Source organism: Sebastes fasciatus, chromosome 9 (genome assembly GCF_043250625.1).
Source record: "Sebastes fasciatus isolate fSebFas1 chromosome 9, fSebFas1.pri, whole genome shotgun sequence".
Lineage (NCBI taxonomy): Eukaryota > Metazoa > Chordata > Actinopteri > Perciformes > Sebastidae > Sebastes > Sebastes fasciatus.
In genome coordinates this window covers 19,272,217-19,287,979 of record NC_133803.1, presented here as the reverse complement: position 1 = coordinate 19,287,979, position 15,763 = coordinate 19,272,217, and the positions used below count along the sequence as shown (strand labels likewise).

The 15,763-nt window shown below is 43.5% G+C and overlaps 1 protein-coding gene across 3 annotated transcripts in view; it reads left to right on the top strand.

Moving 5' to 3' along the window:
• The window catches only part of unc5b (unc-5 netrin receptor B), a 151,904-nt gene that overhangs the window by 68,689 nt on the left and 67,452 nt on the right, over positions 1–15,763 (top strand). For all 3 annotated transcript variants that reach the window (XM_074646497.1, XM_074646496.1, XM_074646494.1), the window contains exon 2: positions 2,481–2,771. In XM_074646497.1, coding sequence (XP_074502598.1) covers positions 2,675–2,771 — 97 coding nt within the window. In that variant the 5' untranslated portion in view covers positions 2,481–2,674. The remainder of the gene's footprint in view (positions 1–2,480; positions 2,772–15,763) is intronic.

Below are 15,763 nucleotides of genomic sequence, written 5' to 3'. Positions count from 1 at the left end.
ATGAGTGTGTCTGACTTTCATGCTGGAGACCAGAGTTTGAGTCTCATCACAGACCAGCAATTAATAGCTTTTTTCCACAATATTTCCCCAGCCTTAACCATACCTTAAAGCGACAATAATCAATATTTTTATATTACGAATTGATCGTGAAAAGAGTCACCTGTAGTGATGAACCCAAAGAGAATTATGACACCATCCTATAGTCCCCCTCAGCTCTACGGGGCTTTATAGCATATTTTAGCTCATTGTTTTTGTTTTCTAGCCTCCAACTTTACTGTTTTGATTCACTCTCACCGCTCTAATCAGTGTTGTTTCCAGATGCAGCAGGCAGCTGTTTTCAGGAGAAAAAAAGTTATATAAACCCACTGGACGCTAGTTGCCCAGCATCAAACAGAAGACCGACACACTTGGCAACTAGCTGGTGTACATAGTGGTGCATTGAGCAGCTAAAGAGCCTCAGGACTTGAATAAATGCCAATATTGCTATTAACATTTCTGCTGGAAATGTAAATAGGCATTTCCCATATCAACTTTACTTTACAGGGTTGGGTTTACAGCTTCTTTCTGCTGCCCCAAGTGTCCAAAAAATCTGTTATTGCAGGTTTAACCATACCTTAAAGGTGCTCTACGATCTCCAGAGCATTAATACAGCAGCACACAACTATTTGCTATATAAAGATATAGAGGAGTAATATCTTTCCCCAGTATAAACCAAAAACCGAAGTTGCCATGCAGAGTTGCATCATGTGGAATTTTTGCATGAGGACACACCTGCATGTGCACGTGGGTGACACGTTACACAGTCCTGCACAGTTCTCCTTATTCCACTGATCCACAGGTGGTAGTAATGCGTCAAGAAACGTCTGCAGTGAAGAAGAACACGGCTAACTAGTAAACAATGATGTAACCAATGCAGCTTTAAAAATATCTTATGAGAAATAATGTGCATTCAAAGTGTTTGTTAGACCTCAAGGATACGCACAATGAGTTTTGGTGTGAAACACTGAATGCAAACATAACTTTTCTTTGTTTATTAAAAAGAAAAAAACTTGACACTGCACCTTCAGGAGGCATCCTTGGCTATGGTCATGATAGGTGAAATGTACTGCATGATAAATAACAGTACATTATAATAGTAGGGAAACATTTTCTAAAGTGCTAAAACGCATAATGTATGTTCTTAGTACCCAGCTATAAGGTTAAAAATACCTTAAGTTGTCATGACACCACCGCAGGGAAAACACAATGCAAAGTACACAAACACATTCTAGCAAAATACAGGCTGGCAATCAATTTTGCAGCTGACCCAATAATTATGTCAGAATACATTTGAATGCAGTTGATTGCAATGCCATCAAAGTCTAGAAGGATTTTTGAATGAAACAACAGATAACCACTAAACAGTAATCTTGTTTTTGAGTGATTAAAAGATAGAAGTACTGTATCTTAGAGCAGATAGTGAGGGAAGAAACGGCTGGTGACACAGAGTCATGTAAAAATGCTCTACCCCTCCACATCCATCTTCTCGCCTCCCCCCATGCATTTCATGTTCTCCCAGTGCTTTCTCAGCCCCATCCTCTCCGCTCATTTGCTTCCTCCTTCTCTTCCACCCCCTTCCCCTCCCTCCTCCTCCCCTTCTGTGCGCTCTCTGCTTCTTGGAGTCTCACCAATCCCTTGTGTTGTTTCACACCAGACTGTGTAGAAAAGACTAAAAATATATGTGTTTGGTCCTGGCCGTCCCAAAAGGCAACTTTATAGAGAACAAAGGAGATAGCAGGGCGGCTCAAATAACTCATGAAGAGAGAGAGAGGATGCTGCTCCTGGGGCTCTGTTGCCCCACTGAAGAACATTATTACTGGATTATTGATTTACAGCACAAAATGGATGGAACATAAGTAGCGTTAAGCTCATTAATCCCTCTCCCGCCTCTTTTATGAAAATGGACTTGTTATCAGTGATTATTCTAATGGATTGTTATGATCGAACACTTGCTGTGCAGTGTACGCCCGGCTGCAAAAAACACAGAGTGCAGGGACAGCAGAGGTGAGGCTTGGGGGACGTTGCAGACAGGATGAAAGAGGCAGAGGGCTGAGGCAAAGAGCAGAGGTATCTGCTGAAATGAATGCACCAAAATAAAAGCTCAAAACACAGACGGTGGAATTGCTGACATTCGGGTGACATTTGGTGTGTCAGTGGCATTTCGCAAGACATACGAGCAGGTAGCTCAGTTCACATCCCTCCTAGAATGAGACGGGGCCGCACACCCTCTGAGATATTCAAGCTGCCGCACTGAATTGCTCATATCTATAATGACTTCAACGCATACCGTTTGTTTGACAAAATGATCTTCATTATCTATTATTTTGATTTGACTTTTTTTCTTTTATGAAGCACAATGGGTTGTTAATTTGCAGCAATGAAAACTGTAAGACACCCCAACCTTAATCTTTGTCTTCCTCTCCCTCCCTGCCTCCCTCCAGCTCTCTCCTCTCTCCCCGGCTCCATGTACATCCATCAGGGAGTGCTCCAATGGAGCGCGGCGGGCCCGACGATTGTCCTCATAAATTGTGTGTGTGTCGGGGTGCAGAGGGGCTAAGTGAGCAGTAAATAACAAAGGGTCCTGCCGCCATCCGCTCGCCATCGCCACGTTTCCGGCCACGCAAGATTACCCAGGATGCCCCTGGAGGGGTGTCCTCTTCCTCTGTGTGATGAGTGTGGACAGGAGGAGGGAGGAACACGCCTTCGCCGCCCTGGCGTCAGACAGAGAAAAGGTGAGATGCAGGAACCCTGCCGATTTAAATTGATGAGCGTCTTTATTTCGCTGTAAAAAAAAAAGAAAGAAGCTGTTTGTCTCCCTCCTTCTGTAATAACAGATCGCTCGGCAGATATCTTTAACTGCCTCCATTCTTCACTGTCAGTCCCTTTTCTCTCCGTCCCACTCACTTTCTCTTGCTCTCGTGTGCCCTTTTCGATTTTTCCTCTCCTGCCTATTCTCTGTCTCTCTATTGACTGTGCATTCACAACTGCCTCTGGTCACTTATGTCTGCTCCATGTCCCTGTACTTTTCTCCACAACCCAAACTACTTTCTATTCCTGCTCCCTCCTGTGATGTTGCTCTTAACTTCTCCTGCTGTAATGGTCCAAGAGGCTATCAAATACACCATCAAACCCGAGAGTGCCACTCACGCTTTTCTTATTCGGTGCTTTAGATAAAACTCCTCTTTTTTCGCCTTTGATCTATGCAACTAGGTTCCATCTTTGTATATTTTTGTTCTCACCCACTACCATGAAGCTATATTTCATCCCAAGTAATAACACTTTTTCTCTGGTACATCTGTGACCGCCAGCTGACTTTTTCTGGCACCTGATTCTTGACTTTTTGCCTCGCCTTGCATTTTCCTCCATGCTCCCGCATGCTGTTCCATTCACCTTGATACTCAATATCACTCCATCCATCTATCTTGGTCACCTTTTCCCCTCCCGCTCCCCCCTTCTCTCCCATTTGTCAGATTTACACCTGGCAAACTCAAAATCTCCATCCTCCACAACACCTGCTTTTGTCTTTTAATTCCCCATTTCCATACGAGTACAGATTGTGACAGGTTTATTGTACATTCTGTGATGTTTGGTGCAGCTGCTCCGTTTAGTTGAATGATATGTGGCTGGCGTGTGAAGAAAAAAAAAAAGAAGTTAATGTTTGGTTGTGAGAGAGTTTGATGAGAGAGATGCTCTTTGACTGTCTATCTCTCTCAGCTGGAGGAGTTTTCTTGACAGCTGTAAGAAAGAAGATGAATAGGTTCGAAATGGGATGTTCAGCCTGTTTTCTGAGATATTCTTAACAGAGCTTATGTAAGGGCTGAGTTATACGTAGCCCCGTTAAATGTCCCCTTCCCTCATTCTGTTTTTGTATGGGAGAGAACATCATGTCAAACAGCATGCTGGAAATGCTAAACTGTCAAATGTTGGCATTGAGTTTGACAGGATGTTCTCAAAAGAGAGAGAAAGCAGCAGTTATCAAGGCATGTGGCCAACTGAATGAGAATTATTTGCCTCTCTCCCACACCTACTTTGCCATATGATACTGTAAGAAATCAAAATAATGAGACTGTGATAATGAGAATACTTCTGTACTTCCATTGGACAGGGGTAACATATCTATAGATTTCTATATAAGCACTATATATCGCATAGGATCAATAAAGTATTTTAATAGTTTGATGTGTAACCTTTTTACGAATATTGATTTGCGCAGTGTTCTGCATGAGGGCTCAATTTGGAGTGTATTGACTGTGGTGGTGTTGTTGATATGGCGAGGGAGGGCCTCGGGCTCCGGGCAGACGCTCTCAACGCCACAGTTATTGACCCTCTTGACCTTCTCCCTGCAAAGACAATATAGGCATGTCTATAGTGGTCCCAGTATATTGTTCCAACACTGCAGTGATGTAAACAGAACCAGTCGGTCTACACTTATTAGAACCAAGTAGACTTCAAATGGTTCTATAACCACATGAATAGTGTTCCCAATAGGGCTGGGTATCGAACTGCAATACTTTTTTAATAATATATTCTGTTCCTGTAGCACCAACTCAGACATCAAAAACTGTCACATTTCACTGAATGCTTGGTCAGTTTCTTCTTTGTTATTGTTTATATATTCTACAGCTTAATGTATGTGAGTAATGACCTCAGTGTCTTAATTCTATGCTCTATTTTAAAGGGATAGTTCGGGTGTTTTGAAGTGGGGTTGTATGAGGTAAGTATCAATATCCGTTCAAGTGTACACTATATTCAGAATATTTTACGACGGGGAACTGACCTGAAAGTGAAACTTATCTATATTGTTTTTGTCAACGGAGTCTGCTGGCTTTGAAGAGAGCATAGATAAGTTTCACTTTCAGTTCAGTTCCCCATCAGAGAGGGCTGTCTGCAAGATAAGTTGTTTAAAATATTCTAAATATAGCGTACACTTATACGGATATTTGTATTTTTTTTAGGTGAGTCTTTCTTTTAGGTGGCTAAAATGTGTTTTTTCTGCTGTCCCTGTCCACAGCACTGTATTACTTTGCTTTGCTGCTGCTACTGCTGTCTGCTTCTCCAAACTGGGGGGCGTTCCGACCGTCATCTACTGTAGGTAATACACTTACTATGGATAAGTACCTCATACAACCCCACTTCAAAACACCCGAACTATCCCTTTAAAGTGCTTGTTGGCTTCACAGGAACAAATCCATAATCCAAACGCAAACCAAAGGCTCATTCCACGACCCCAAAATCCAAGAGAACCTGCTATCACTTTCAAATTATCACTCACAAATATTTTAACACAGTGACTAACAGACAAAGCTAAAACTAAGTTGATTTTTTCTGAAGTTGATTAATATTTATTTAACTTGCCAAGAGTTAGATGAGAAGATCATTATTAAGGAACTAACTGTGAATTCCCCAGTAAAAACTCAGCTTAGCTACTTGTCATACTGTCACTATTGAGCCCTGAGGGAAAAATGTTTCACTCTGTTGTGTATTTTTACACATAACACACGCATGCCCGAAATACATTCACACATGTACAAACAGGACCCATACACAGGCATTAATGGAGAGCTGTCAAAGCGAGGTGGCTGCCCATGGACAGGCACCCAGCAGGCGAACTGGCACCAGCTCCAGTCCCTGCGGATTGACCTACTGCCACCACCAAATCTATGAGGGGCTAATTAGTTCTAGTACTAGTTAGTAGTACTTAGTACTACTTATTACTACTCAGTATAATCTACCACTTTAGCACAAAAAGGTCAGGTAATGGTAAGACAATCATGTAGCCTAATGAGGGACCACTTAGCCGTGTGATGGATCACTCGGGGTGCACAAAGATAGTAACCAATGATTAAGTCATTAGTAATGAATGATTGGTTACTAGTTTGTGCTGCTCAGCGGCCGATTCAGAGTTAATCAGGAGCGACTCATGAAGAAAGCGTTCGTCATTCAGATGCACAGATACTTGTGAACTAAACATTAGCAATGATTCATTAACATTGTATCTCCTGTCTGTCCTCTAGTAACTCATCATTATCTACTATAAATAGTCCTTCATCTCTGTCCGTCGGTCACGTGACCCTCATCTTGTAGGTCGTAGCGGTCCGTGAAGGGAAGGAGGGGCAAACAACTAGCCTGGCCTATAGCTCACAAATGCCTCGCTTGACTGGATTCAACTCACTTTTAGTGCCAGCTCCTTTTCTCTAATTTGTTTTCCACTGCGGATAACACCCCCTCAGTGTAGCCGGGATTCTCAGCTGATCGTGATAGCGTTACTGCATGAAACTGTTGTGACATTATCTTCAACGCGACACTCGCTGAATCCTTTCCTCAGCAACCAAACAGAGGAATATTTGCACTTTGTAAATTGTATGGCATAGTGTACGCAATAGTTTTGTGGGCTGACATTTTTTTAAATCTGGGATTGAGTGACTATAAAAATTGTGGTCGCTATTGATGGTAGCTTGGCTATTTAAAAAGCACAGGTTTTTGTGCAGGATGTCCCGTGTCGTCCAAGTGGACGGTTCTCTCTGACCAATCAGTTCTAAGCTCGCTTGTAACCTCGGCCGAGGTGGTACCAAAAGAAAGTACCAAGTACTATCCCCACCTTTTTGCTGATGGAAAACCAATAAGGAGTAAGTAGAGTTGAGTAGAGCCGTGCCGTGCCGTACCGTACCGTACCATGCAGTGTAAATTTTGGTGAGCTTGGGCTGATAGGATTTTTTAAACTCTGGACAGAGCCAGGCTCTTTTCTCCTTCTTTCTGTCTTTATGCTAATTCAACCTCATCGTCGTCAATTTATTGAAGCTGTATTACACTATTGAGTGAAATATTCAGACCAAAGCTGACATTTTTATGACTGCACTATTATATGAAATGGAAAATTGGAGATGTATTATACATTATTACAGATACATTTCGCTGTAATTCATTCTGACATTTTTTATATTTTTAGAGACCTCAACTTCTCCCCTACAATTTCGAATAAAGTTCTGTGGGTTGGAAATAGTGCTTGTCCACATGACATGAGGCTGTAATAATCGACCCATCATGAGGTTGAATAGGTAAATTTATACTTATATTTCACCTATACACCTTTTTTAATATGTACAGCTGTGAAACTACATAACAATTACTTTTAAGAAATGACCAGCTGGACTAGGTGTGATGGGTGAGCGATATCATATCTCTCTCAACTCTCTTATCAACTCTCCTCCCATCTTTCTCTCTGTCTGTCAGCCTTCATGTTCTCCCTCCGCCCTGCTACTGCTGACTTGGGCATCAGCGCAAAGGTAAAGCCTCCCTTGGCTAGAGGTGACCCCCTACACCCTATTAACATCACATACGCTCTGCGTGGCCAAAACACACTCCCTAAATGAACTCACCTCTCCCCCTCAGCCACCGTCGTTGCCAGAGCCCACCGCTGGGTGAATTAGATTGCAGGCTTTTTAATACGGCTCTTAATGGTTTATAAATTGCACGTAATGATTCCTCCTTTCCTCTCTCTTGCGGTGCTTTTTATGGCCCCTCGGTTTTCCGAAGGAGTGGGTGGGATTTAATATATGGTGGAGGAGGCAGAATGAGGAGGTGAAACTAGCCCTGCACGGCTCTCTGCCTGCCCTTAACGCTTCCCCTGACTACGGAGAAGGGAGTCTCGGAAATAATGCTGGACACTGATACCATCCGGCTGTAGAGTATAACGGCTGGGACATGACAGTACTGCTTGACGAAATGGTCACCAGAGAAGTGCAAATAATCAGGAGTTGTGTTTGGTCGGAAGCCATGGAGTGTGATGAGAGGTGCGATTTGTGGGAGAGGCCACACCTCGGGGAAAGACAAAAATATGCACATCCCAACCAGGTGCAGCACCAACATATGAACAAGGAAGGAGTAGCACCCCAGTGTAAAGTATTTTTACACCTCACCAGAGCAGTCCAGACATTGCTTAAGCCTGAATAAAGTCTTCCAGTGGTACAAACTCATCTTTCTTTGTGTACCCTCTCCTCGGTGATGTAACCAGCAAACCTGAACTCCCTCTTGCACAGAGATGGGACAGTGGACGCACTCCAGCTTCACTTTTTTCTTCTGCGGTTCAATATTTTTCTATTGCAGCATTTGAAAGGTCACTGTGTGCTGTTGATATTGCTGTAACTCCACTGGAATGAAACATAAGGAAACATAAGGAAACCTATAAATAAAAAAAAATACAGCCATTGTAGTTCACCTTGAAGATGATGCATAAAAATTTATCAAATATTTATCATGTTTATTAAAACAGACGGCTCCTTCTAATTGTTTAATTCATCTCAACACTTCTTTTCTCTGCTAGCCAACACTGTGCCTCCCAAACTGTCTAGAGACTGGTAATTAAAGCAGCGTGGGAGGTTTTCAATTCCTAATGCGACACAATATGAACAGTGGCCAGCAGAAACCCAGTGCCTTACTTGATGGTTCGTTGGCACTAAGTGAAATTCCAATTAACTGACCCAAATGTCTTTAGGGACTGTTTGTCTGAGAGTGTGGCGAGAATGCAATTATGTTTTCCATCATGTGCTTGGACGTCATCTGTGTAGTGACCAGCAGCTTGTAGTGGGTCCAAATGTCGTAAAGGCGGCTCCCTTTCACTTCCCCACTCGGTGGGATCCACGTGACAACAGGAATCATTTACATTGTGTGCAGTGAAGCCCTTAAAGTAGCGAGGCTCAGCTAGATTTCCTGTTACACAGCCACTGTCATTGTGAGGAGGTAACAATGACTTTTATCCACCTAAGCGTCTCTTAGGAAAGAAAGCGCCGAGGGTAGTGAAAAAATATCTGCTACCCACCTCCTCTATCCAACTGAGAACAGGTGGAGAAGCAATGCTCTGTAACTGCCCCACGCTGTGCTTTAAAGAACGGTTCAAACAATTTAGTTTGTCAAAGGGGGACTCCTGCCCTACTTTCCCCAGCTCTCTGTGAATCTGCAGCTATTCTAGCTGCCTCCAGACCTCTGCTGAGATGAGAACGACTCCAGAGATGGAAATTTGTCTATATAAATAAATACCTCTGTGTTTAAATACCCTGTTGGTTGGCTGATTAGGTTAAAAACAACTCAAATTGGATGCGAGTCTCATACTTATACTCTACTGGTACCGGCACCAAATCGAAAGGGAGAAGAAGAGGAGAAGGATAAAGTGCTAGCATTAGGGGATGTGGTTTCCTAAGGGCAGACAGAGTCGGGAAAGGTTAAGGAAAATAAGAAAGAGGTAAACACACACACAGAAGCACAAAGAGATAAGGAGTGGTGGGGGAAAAAATGCTGATCCATGGTCCCTGTCTGGGAAGGCAAAAACAGAACATTGATTCTGCAAGATCCACAAATGAAAAATCTATGGGGGTAAGGAGCTCTTCGGCCCTGTGGCAGAGACAGGGCACCGGCGGTCGGGCTCTCGTATCGCAACTGACACCGAGCTGGGGCCTCTCTCTGGGTGGCAGTGGGCAGCGCCGGATCAGCTGGACAGCAGCCAAAACCAACCAAACCAGCAGGAAGCTTGCTGAGAACAAGATAGAGAGGAGAACATTTGGTTTTCAGCTTAGACAAACTCTCTCTTATGAGGACCCGAGCACGAAAGTGCCAGGGGCCCAATGGAACAAAGTGCGAGGAAACCTATTGTTTTTGTTTTTTAAGATTATAACTTTTCTGCTGCGGAATTACATTCTTGAGGGGCTATGAATGTATGAACACTAAACACAAAAAAAGTGACACAAGCTTCAGAACTGGCAAAAACTGCATAGTTCTGCAGTGATTTGGCTCCATAGCGCCCCCAAAACTCATTTTGAGAGCAGAATCTCAAGACCTTCATGATTGTAAATTGTGAAGCTTCTGGGTTTTTGTGGAATGGCGTTGCCGTGGTGAGGCGGGCAATTTGCGTGTTTCGCCATGACACAGGAAGCTGCTGTAACTGGACTTACATTGTCCAATCTGCCCCAAATTTCATATGCTGGATAAGAGTCCAAGCCTGAAGACGTCTACATTCCCGTATTGAGTTATAGTCATAGCGCCATCTACTGACAACAGGAAGTCAACCTTATCTGACAAAGATCAACTAATGAGATTTCCATGGTTTGAGCTACACATGATATAGCAACATAGCATATAATTAGTGTCTGTGTTCTCCAGCGCCACATAGTGGACACAGGAAGTTGTACAAAATTTGCAATATGTAATTTCCAGCGCCACGCACTCCATGCAGGAAATAACATCTAACTCATGAGTGCAGTTTCGGACAGTCACGGAAATGCACAGACACGTCAACCGGCATCCAGCCTGCAGCTTAAATTTATTTTCAATTCGTTGGAATAAAATGATCATGATGGGAAAAATACTACTATAGAGACACAAATAAGGTTGGGCCTGTTATTTTCTATTCCTATTTTGGTTGCCTGGCAGTTAGACAGCATTAATCCCCAACTACGCATCGGACCATTGTGCCTAAAATTGAGGAAACGTGGTCACTCTCTCTACCTGTAAAGAGCAGATAAAGAGGCCTTGCGTCTCTATCTGTGGTTCCATTTGAACTCCCTCTGTTAAACCAGGGGTGGAATTCGGGCTGGGGGGAGGGAGGTCCTTTTTTTCTCATTACCACCCTCTGTCAGTACATACACACACCACAGAAGCACTAATCTGTACCCCTGATATGCTAATCCCCCCCACCCTCTTTCTAGATGGCAGCCACACCTAAATGCAGAGAGGGGAAGGCGAGAGGAAGTCATTAAAGCATGCCCTGCAGGAGCCTGCCTGGGCCTGGGCTGGATGAGATGGGACGGTAGCAGCACGTTGGGTGTGTACGCACTCGGGGAGGGAGAGAAAAAGGGTCTCTAGGGAGAGGTAGATCGGTTTAGTCACTGGCTCTACTCTGGTTCCCCCCTGGGGTAGTCCCAGTCCCCAGCAGACATGCAGGATAGCAATCAGACATGCGGGGTGTGGAGCAGAAAAAATATTGTAGTGCCAGTGGTGGTGGGAGTATTTGTGTGCGTGTGGATTTGGGAGATTAAAGGTGACAGTGGTTGCTTTGCTTAAACCTGCTCACCTGCCACAATCTGTCAGTAACCAAAGCTGCTCAGCGAAGCGTACTGCACCTGTCATCAGTGAGTGTGTGTCACGGCGAGGCGCGTACTTTGCACGTGCACGTCAAGCTCCCTCTGTCATTTTCACCTACGTTTGTATTGATATATATTCTCAAAAGAGGTACTTGCGGTGCAGCTTCTGGAAGCACGATCCTCCATCGGGTGTGCTCATTTTACACATTACTACAACAAAAGCAATCGTGATGTGCATATGTGTGACTTCCAGCGTTATTATTTCAATTGATGTTGTGCTTTGTGGCACTTCAAAAAAACCTACAGATTAACATGCTTTTGAAAAACATGTTCCGACTGGTTGTGTGTTTTTGTTTAAGCATGCACAGAGGCATTTGTATTCAAATTTGTATGTTAGAAAGACAACACTTGATGATATTGTTTGCGGTGTTCTTTACTCCAAACTTCAAAAACCTGCAGATTAACATAATTCGTAAAAGTATATAAATATATCTATCTACTGTGTTAGAGAAGAGAAAAGGGAAGGGGAATTAGACAGAGACAGACAGACAGTGTTTCTCTGCCTGAAGCACCTTAACTGATCATATATGTCTCCTATCAAAAGCTATGAGCTGTTTAATAGTTTGAATATAACCTCTTCATTTGTCACAGGCAATAATCACATTGTAACTCAGCTTTAATGGCGATGTGCAAAACCATAATGTGAAATCATACTGATTACTGTGTGTGCGTGCATGCGTGGGAGGGCGGTTGGATTTCTGTGCGACAAGGATCTCTGCACATCCCGTATTAAAGCTGGATATTATGACAACTCAGTTTTTGACACATATTAAAGAGTGTATCTCATCTTTAAAGTCCCTCCGTGGTTTTTGCTGTTTTTTCCCCCAGAACAAAGCAACTGTTTTCTGACAATCTTAATCTTAGCGAGAATCCTGGAGGGTTCAAAATTGCAGTTGTGAAGACAAAAGGAAAGAAGAAAAAAAAGTGTTCAGATGAACGCTATGCAATACATTCTAATGAGCTAACAGGAGATGAGCGTTGCATTTATATGCCCAGTGCATTCACATCCGTACCTCATAACTGCATTCGTTGTAAATAAATATGAGCAATCAGCTAAGAACGGCAATAAAGAGGCCATAAAAAGCTGCAAACAGTGAGATGGGAGGAAATTGCATTTCTGCACAGACAGACGGACAGACACGGAGAGAAGAAGGGAGACAGAAATACAAAAGAGAAGAGCTACAATCTTTTTTTCTGACCTCTATATCTAAAGACTGGGCTGAAGGTCAGCAAGAAATAAAAAGTTCATGGTATTTAGACCATTTGAGCTCAACCCCGGTAACAAAGAGATAACAACAGGCCGCAGCAGTGGACCTGGAAGCAGAGAAAAAGGGAGTCAGAAAGAGGTTAAAAAGAAGTGCTGTATCCTCGGCTCCCTCAGCCCTGCGGCGTGGGGTCACCTCAGAGACTGGAGACTGAATTACCCAGCAGCCCCGGCCGCTCGCAGGATCAGGCGGACAAGGGGAGAGGACGAGAGGAGTTAATGAAGGGAAGAGACGGTTCGGGTCCCCCGAGTGCCTCTAGGCACCTGCCTGGCAAGCTCCCACTGCCCAACCTGCTCTGATTGGCTAATTATCAACATGGATTTAGCCCAGAGTCAAATCACTGATTGATTGGAGTGTTTTAAATCTGTCTTTGGTCTCTCGCTGCCTCTCTTTCCTATCTCGCTCTCTGTGGAAACTCTCGGTCCCGCTGCAGGGACTCACGCAGCACAGCGGCAGCCCAGTAGCAGCAGGTGACCGGCCCTTCTGCACAATGTGGACACACGGCCTCAACTGTGCTGATTTCGTCTCTCAGCGGACATATAAGTCGTTTGTTAAGTGCTCAAAACGAAATAGTTTGAATGTACAGATAATTACTAATTACAGCATAATAAGTGACAGAACATTTTTCAAATGGGAGCGAGGGAAGAAAGGTCGCGACCTCACTCATATCGGGTCAACATAATTCCAGTAATAGATGTTGTTTGCTACCACCGCGGCTGCGGAGCTGTGATTAAATAAGTGTTGCTTATATTCATTCATCAGCGATTAAGTAGCTGCAGGTCCAGTAGGAGTCTCATGCCTGGTTCATTAGACTTTACATTGGAAGCCAAGGGGAATTAATGCTGTGCAGTTTATGACTGTTAACATTAGTCATGATTGTTAAAGTGACTGCTGTTTCCCTCTGTAAAATGTCTTTGTTTTTCCCACAGATCCAGCTTACTCGTTCTAGAGCCGATATGGCTTACAGCGTTTTCTCCTCTGTTCGAATTAAACATCATTAATTCCTACAACATAAGCCGACATAGTTGATATCAAAGCAGTCTAGAAAAACAGAGGTTTAAATCTGGTTTTGCTGGATATTCAAATGTGTTTCTATGCGGGAGTGCATAAGAAAAGCTTCTCTTTTGTTTCCTTATCTGCCTCCAGTTCAAAATGAGTGCATGAGACGTCGTGTTACTCCACTGAAAGAACAAGAGATGAAGAAGCAGCGGAAACAGGCTGAGTACATGTTGCTTGTAAAAGTATGCAAGTTGAGTACGTCTCTCTATTTTTTCCATGCGTCAGATCAGTCAGACTCCATTCTCTCTGCTCTGGGAGGGAGGAAACACAGGGGGGGTGCAGGCGCTGGATGTTTCACACAGTGGGACGGAAACACCCAGCTGAGCTGAGCTTTACTGGGAAGTTAAAATCCCAACCTACATTAGCGAAAAAGTAGGAGAACGAAGAGATGGTCTCCTACGAGATGGTTACAACTGTTCAGGATGTCTCCCTCTATTTTGCTGCAGTACATCCTGGGACAGGACATCTATAGCAGTCCCCGGAAGCCCCAGGGGACGCTGGGAGATTAGCGTTGGCCTATCTCTTTAGAGCTGGGAATTAATTAAGTAATTATGAAAGCCAGACAGGGGGAGGGATGAAATATGCATGAGTACTGATTGTGACGTTTGTGATTGTGTAATCTAATTTCAACCGGCGGACCGTCCCTGTCAGACAGGTAGAACACATACACACACACACACACACAACAATAATGCTTTCAACCTAACCAAAGATCACACTCACTGTTGGCAGAATGGGTATGTTGAGAGTCTCATTATGTTAATTAAAATGAGGTAATCAGTGTGGATTAATCACCATAGTAATGAGGATTGAACAGCAGATTATGTCTTCCCACCTAATCCATATAATTGTATTTGTAGAAGCACGAGATTAATATGCTAGCATCCAACTAATGATGAAATGATTGATTAAGCACGTGTTTCACGTTTGAGTGTGAAAAGTGGAGTTTTTGCTTTAGTCTCTAACATCATTCTTGTTTGTTTTGAGGTGTTTGTGGATTCCACAGAGCTTGTCTCTGTGTCTCTGCAGTTTCTCCACTGGGCTCTCTTTCCTCTTTATTGATGGACTTAAAGGCCTGTTTGCAGCAAAGAGCTCTCCCTGTTCTCCTGAAAAATACTTCCTGTGGAAGACTCAAACGGAGTCGATACCAAACAAGAGATCAGTAGCCACAAGACACGCCACAAGAAAGACTGCCTCATTCTCAATACACATGTGCAGCACAACCACGCAATATAGGTCTTAAGCTTAACCACAAACGTACGCGCACATGCACACTAGGCTCCCATTTCCTCTCAATCACCTGCAGTTCTATCGACCCAGGTGCATCCTCCTTCCTTTCATTTATTTTGCTTTTTTTTTCTCCATGTATTGATTCGCACATCGGTGTATTTGGAAAGCTGCATCGCATACATAGTGCTGAAATATCATGTTCTAGGTTTGACCATTTGTGTCCTTTTGTCTCTCCCGGTCCCAAAGCTTAACAGTCAGTGTAACAACACTGTCTTTAATGTGCTTTAATTAAAAGAAGGTGAGGCTATTCACATAAATGTGAGGCTAACAACCTAAAAAAAGGTGGGGGAAATGAGCTTTTTATGTTTCACTGTATGCTCTAGTTCGCTGGAGCACTGCAGTGGGAACCTCCAGTATTTAAACTGGTCCCCAGTGTTTGAACTCTGCTCAGAAAGCAGAACATAAAGCAGAGAGATGAGAGGATAGATACAGAGAGGGGAGAAGAGATGAAAGGCTGCGGTGTGCCCTCCAAAGGGAACGTGGGAGCCCGGGAGCACGCTTACTCACAGTGTTTGATTGTTCCTTTGTCTCTTTTAGTCGCAGAAGGAGCTGCTTTAAAGCCCCAACACAGGAAATGTGACAGGAGAAGGACTGCAGGTCTGATGTTTCAAGTTTACATCCCTGCTGCTGCTAGACACATTGTGGGATTACTTTCTTTTGGCATCTTTGAACTCTGTGCGATTGCACTACAAAGCAGGTCAGAAATCATAGAGATGGAGGTTTTGTCGGACCACGGCCTCATGTAGAAGATGAGAGGAGCAGGTGTGTCTCCGACATCAGGTGTCCACCTTTTCAACCCCTGTCTGTCCTCTATAAGCAGGTGTGATATTTTGCTCATTAATTCCATCTCAGGTTATGACCTACCTTACTGTATAGTGGTGCCTTATTTGTTCTCTTGTCTGGCTCCTCCATCATTTCATTTTTCTTTCATTTAAGACAGAAAAAAACCACAAAACTAGAATTTGAAGATCAATTTTTTCT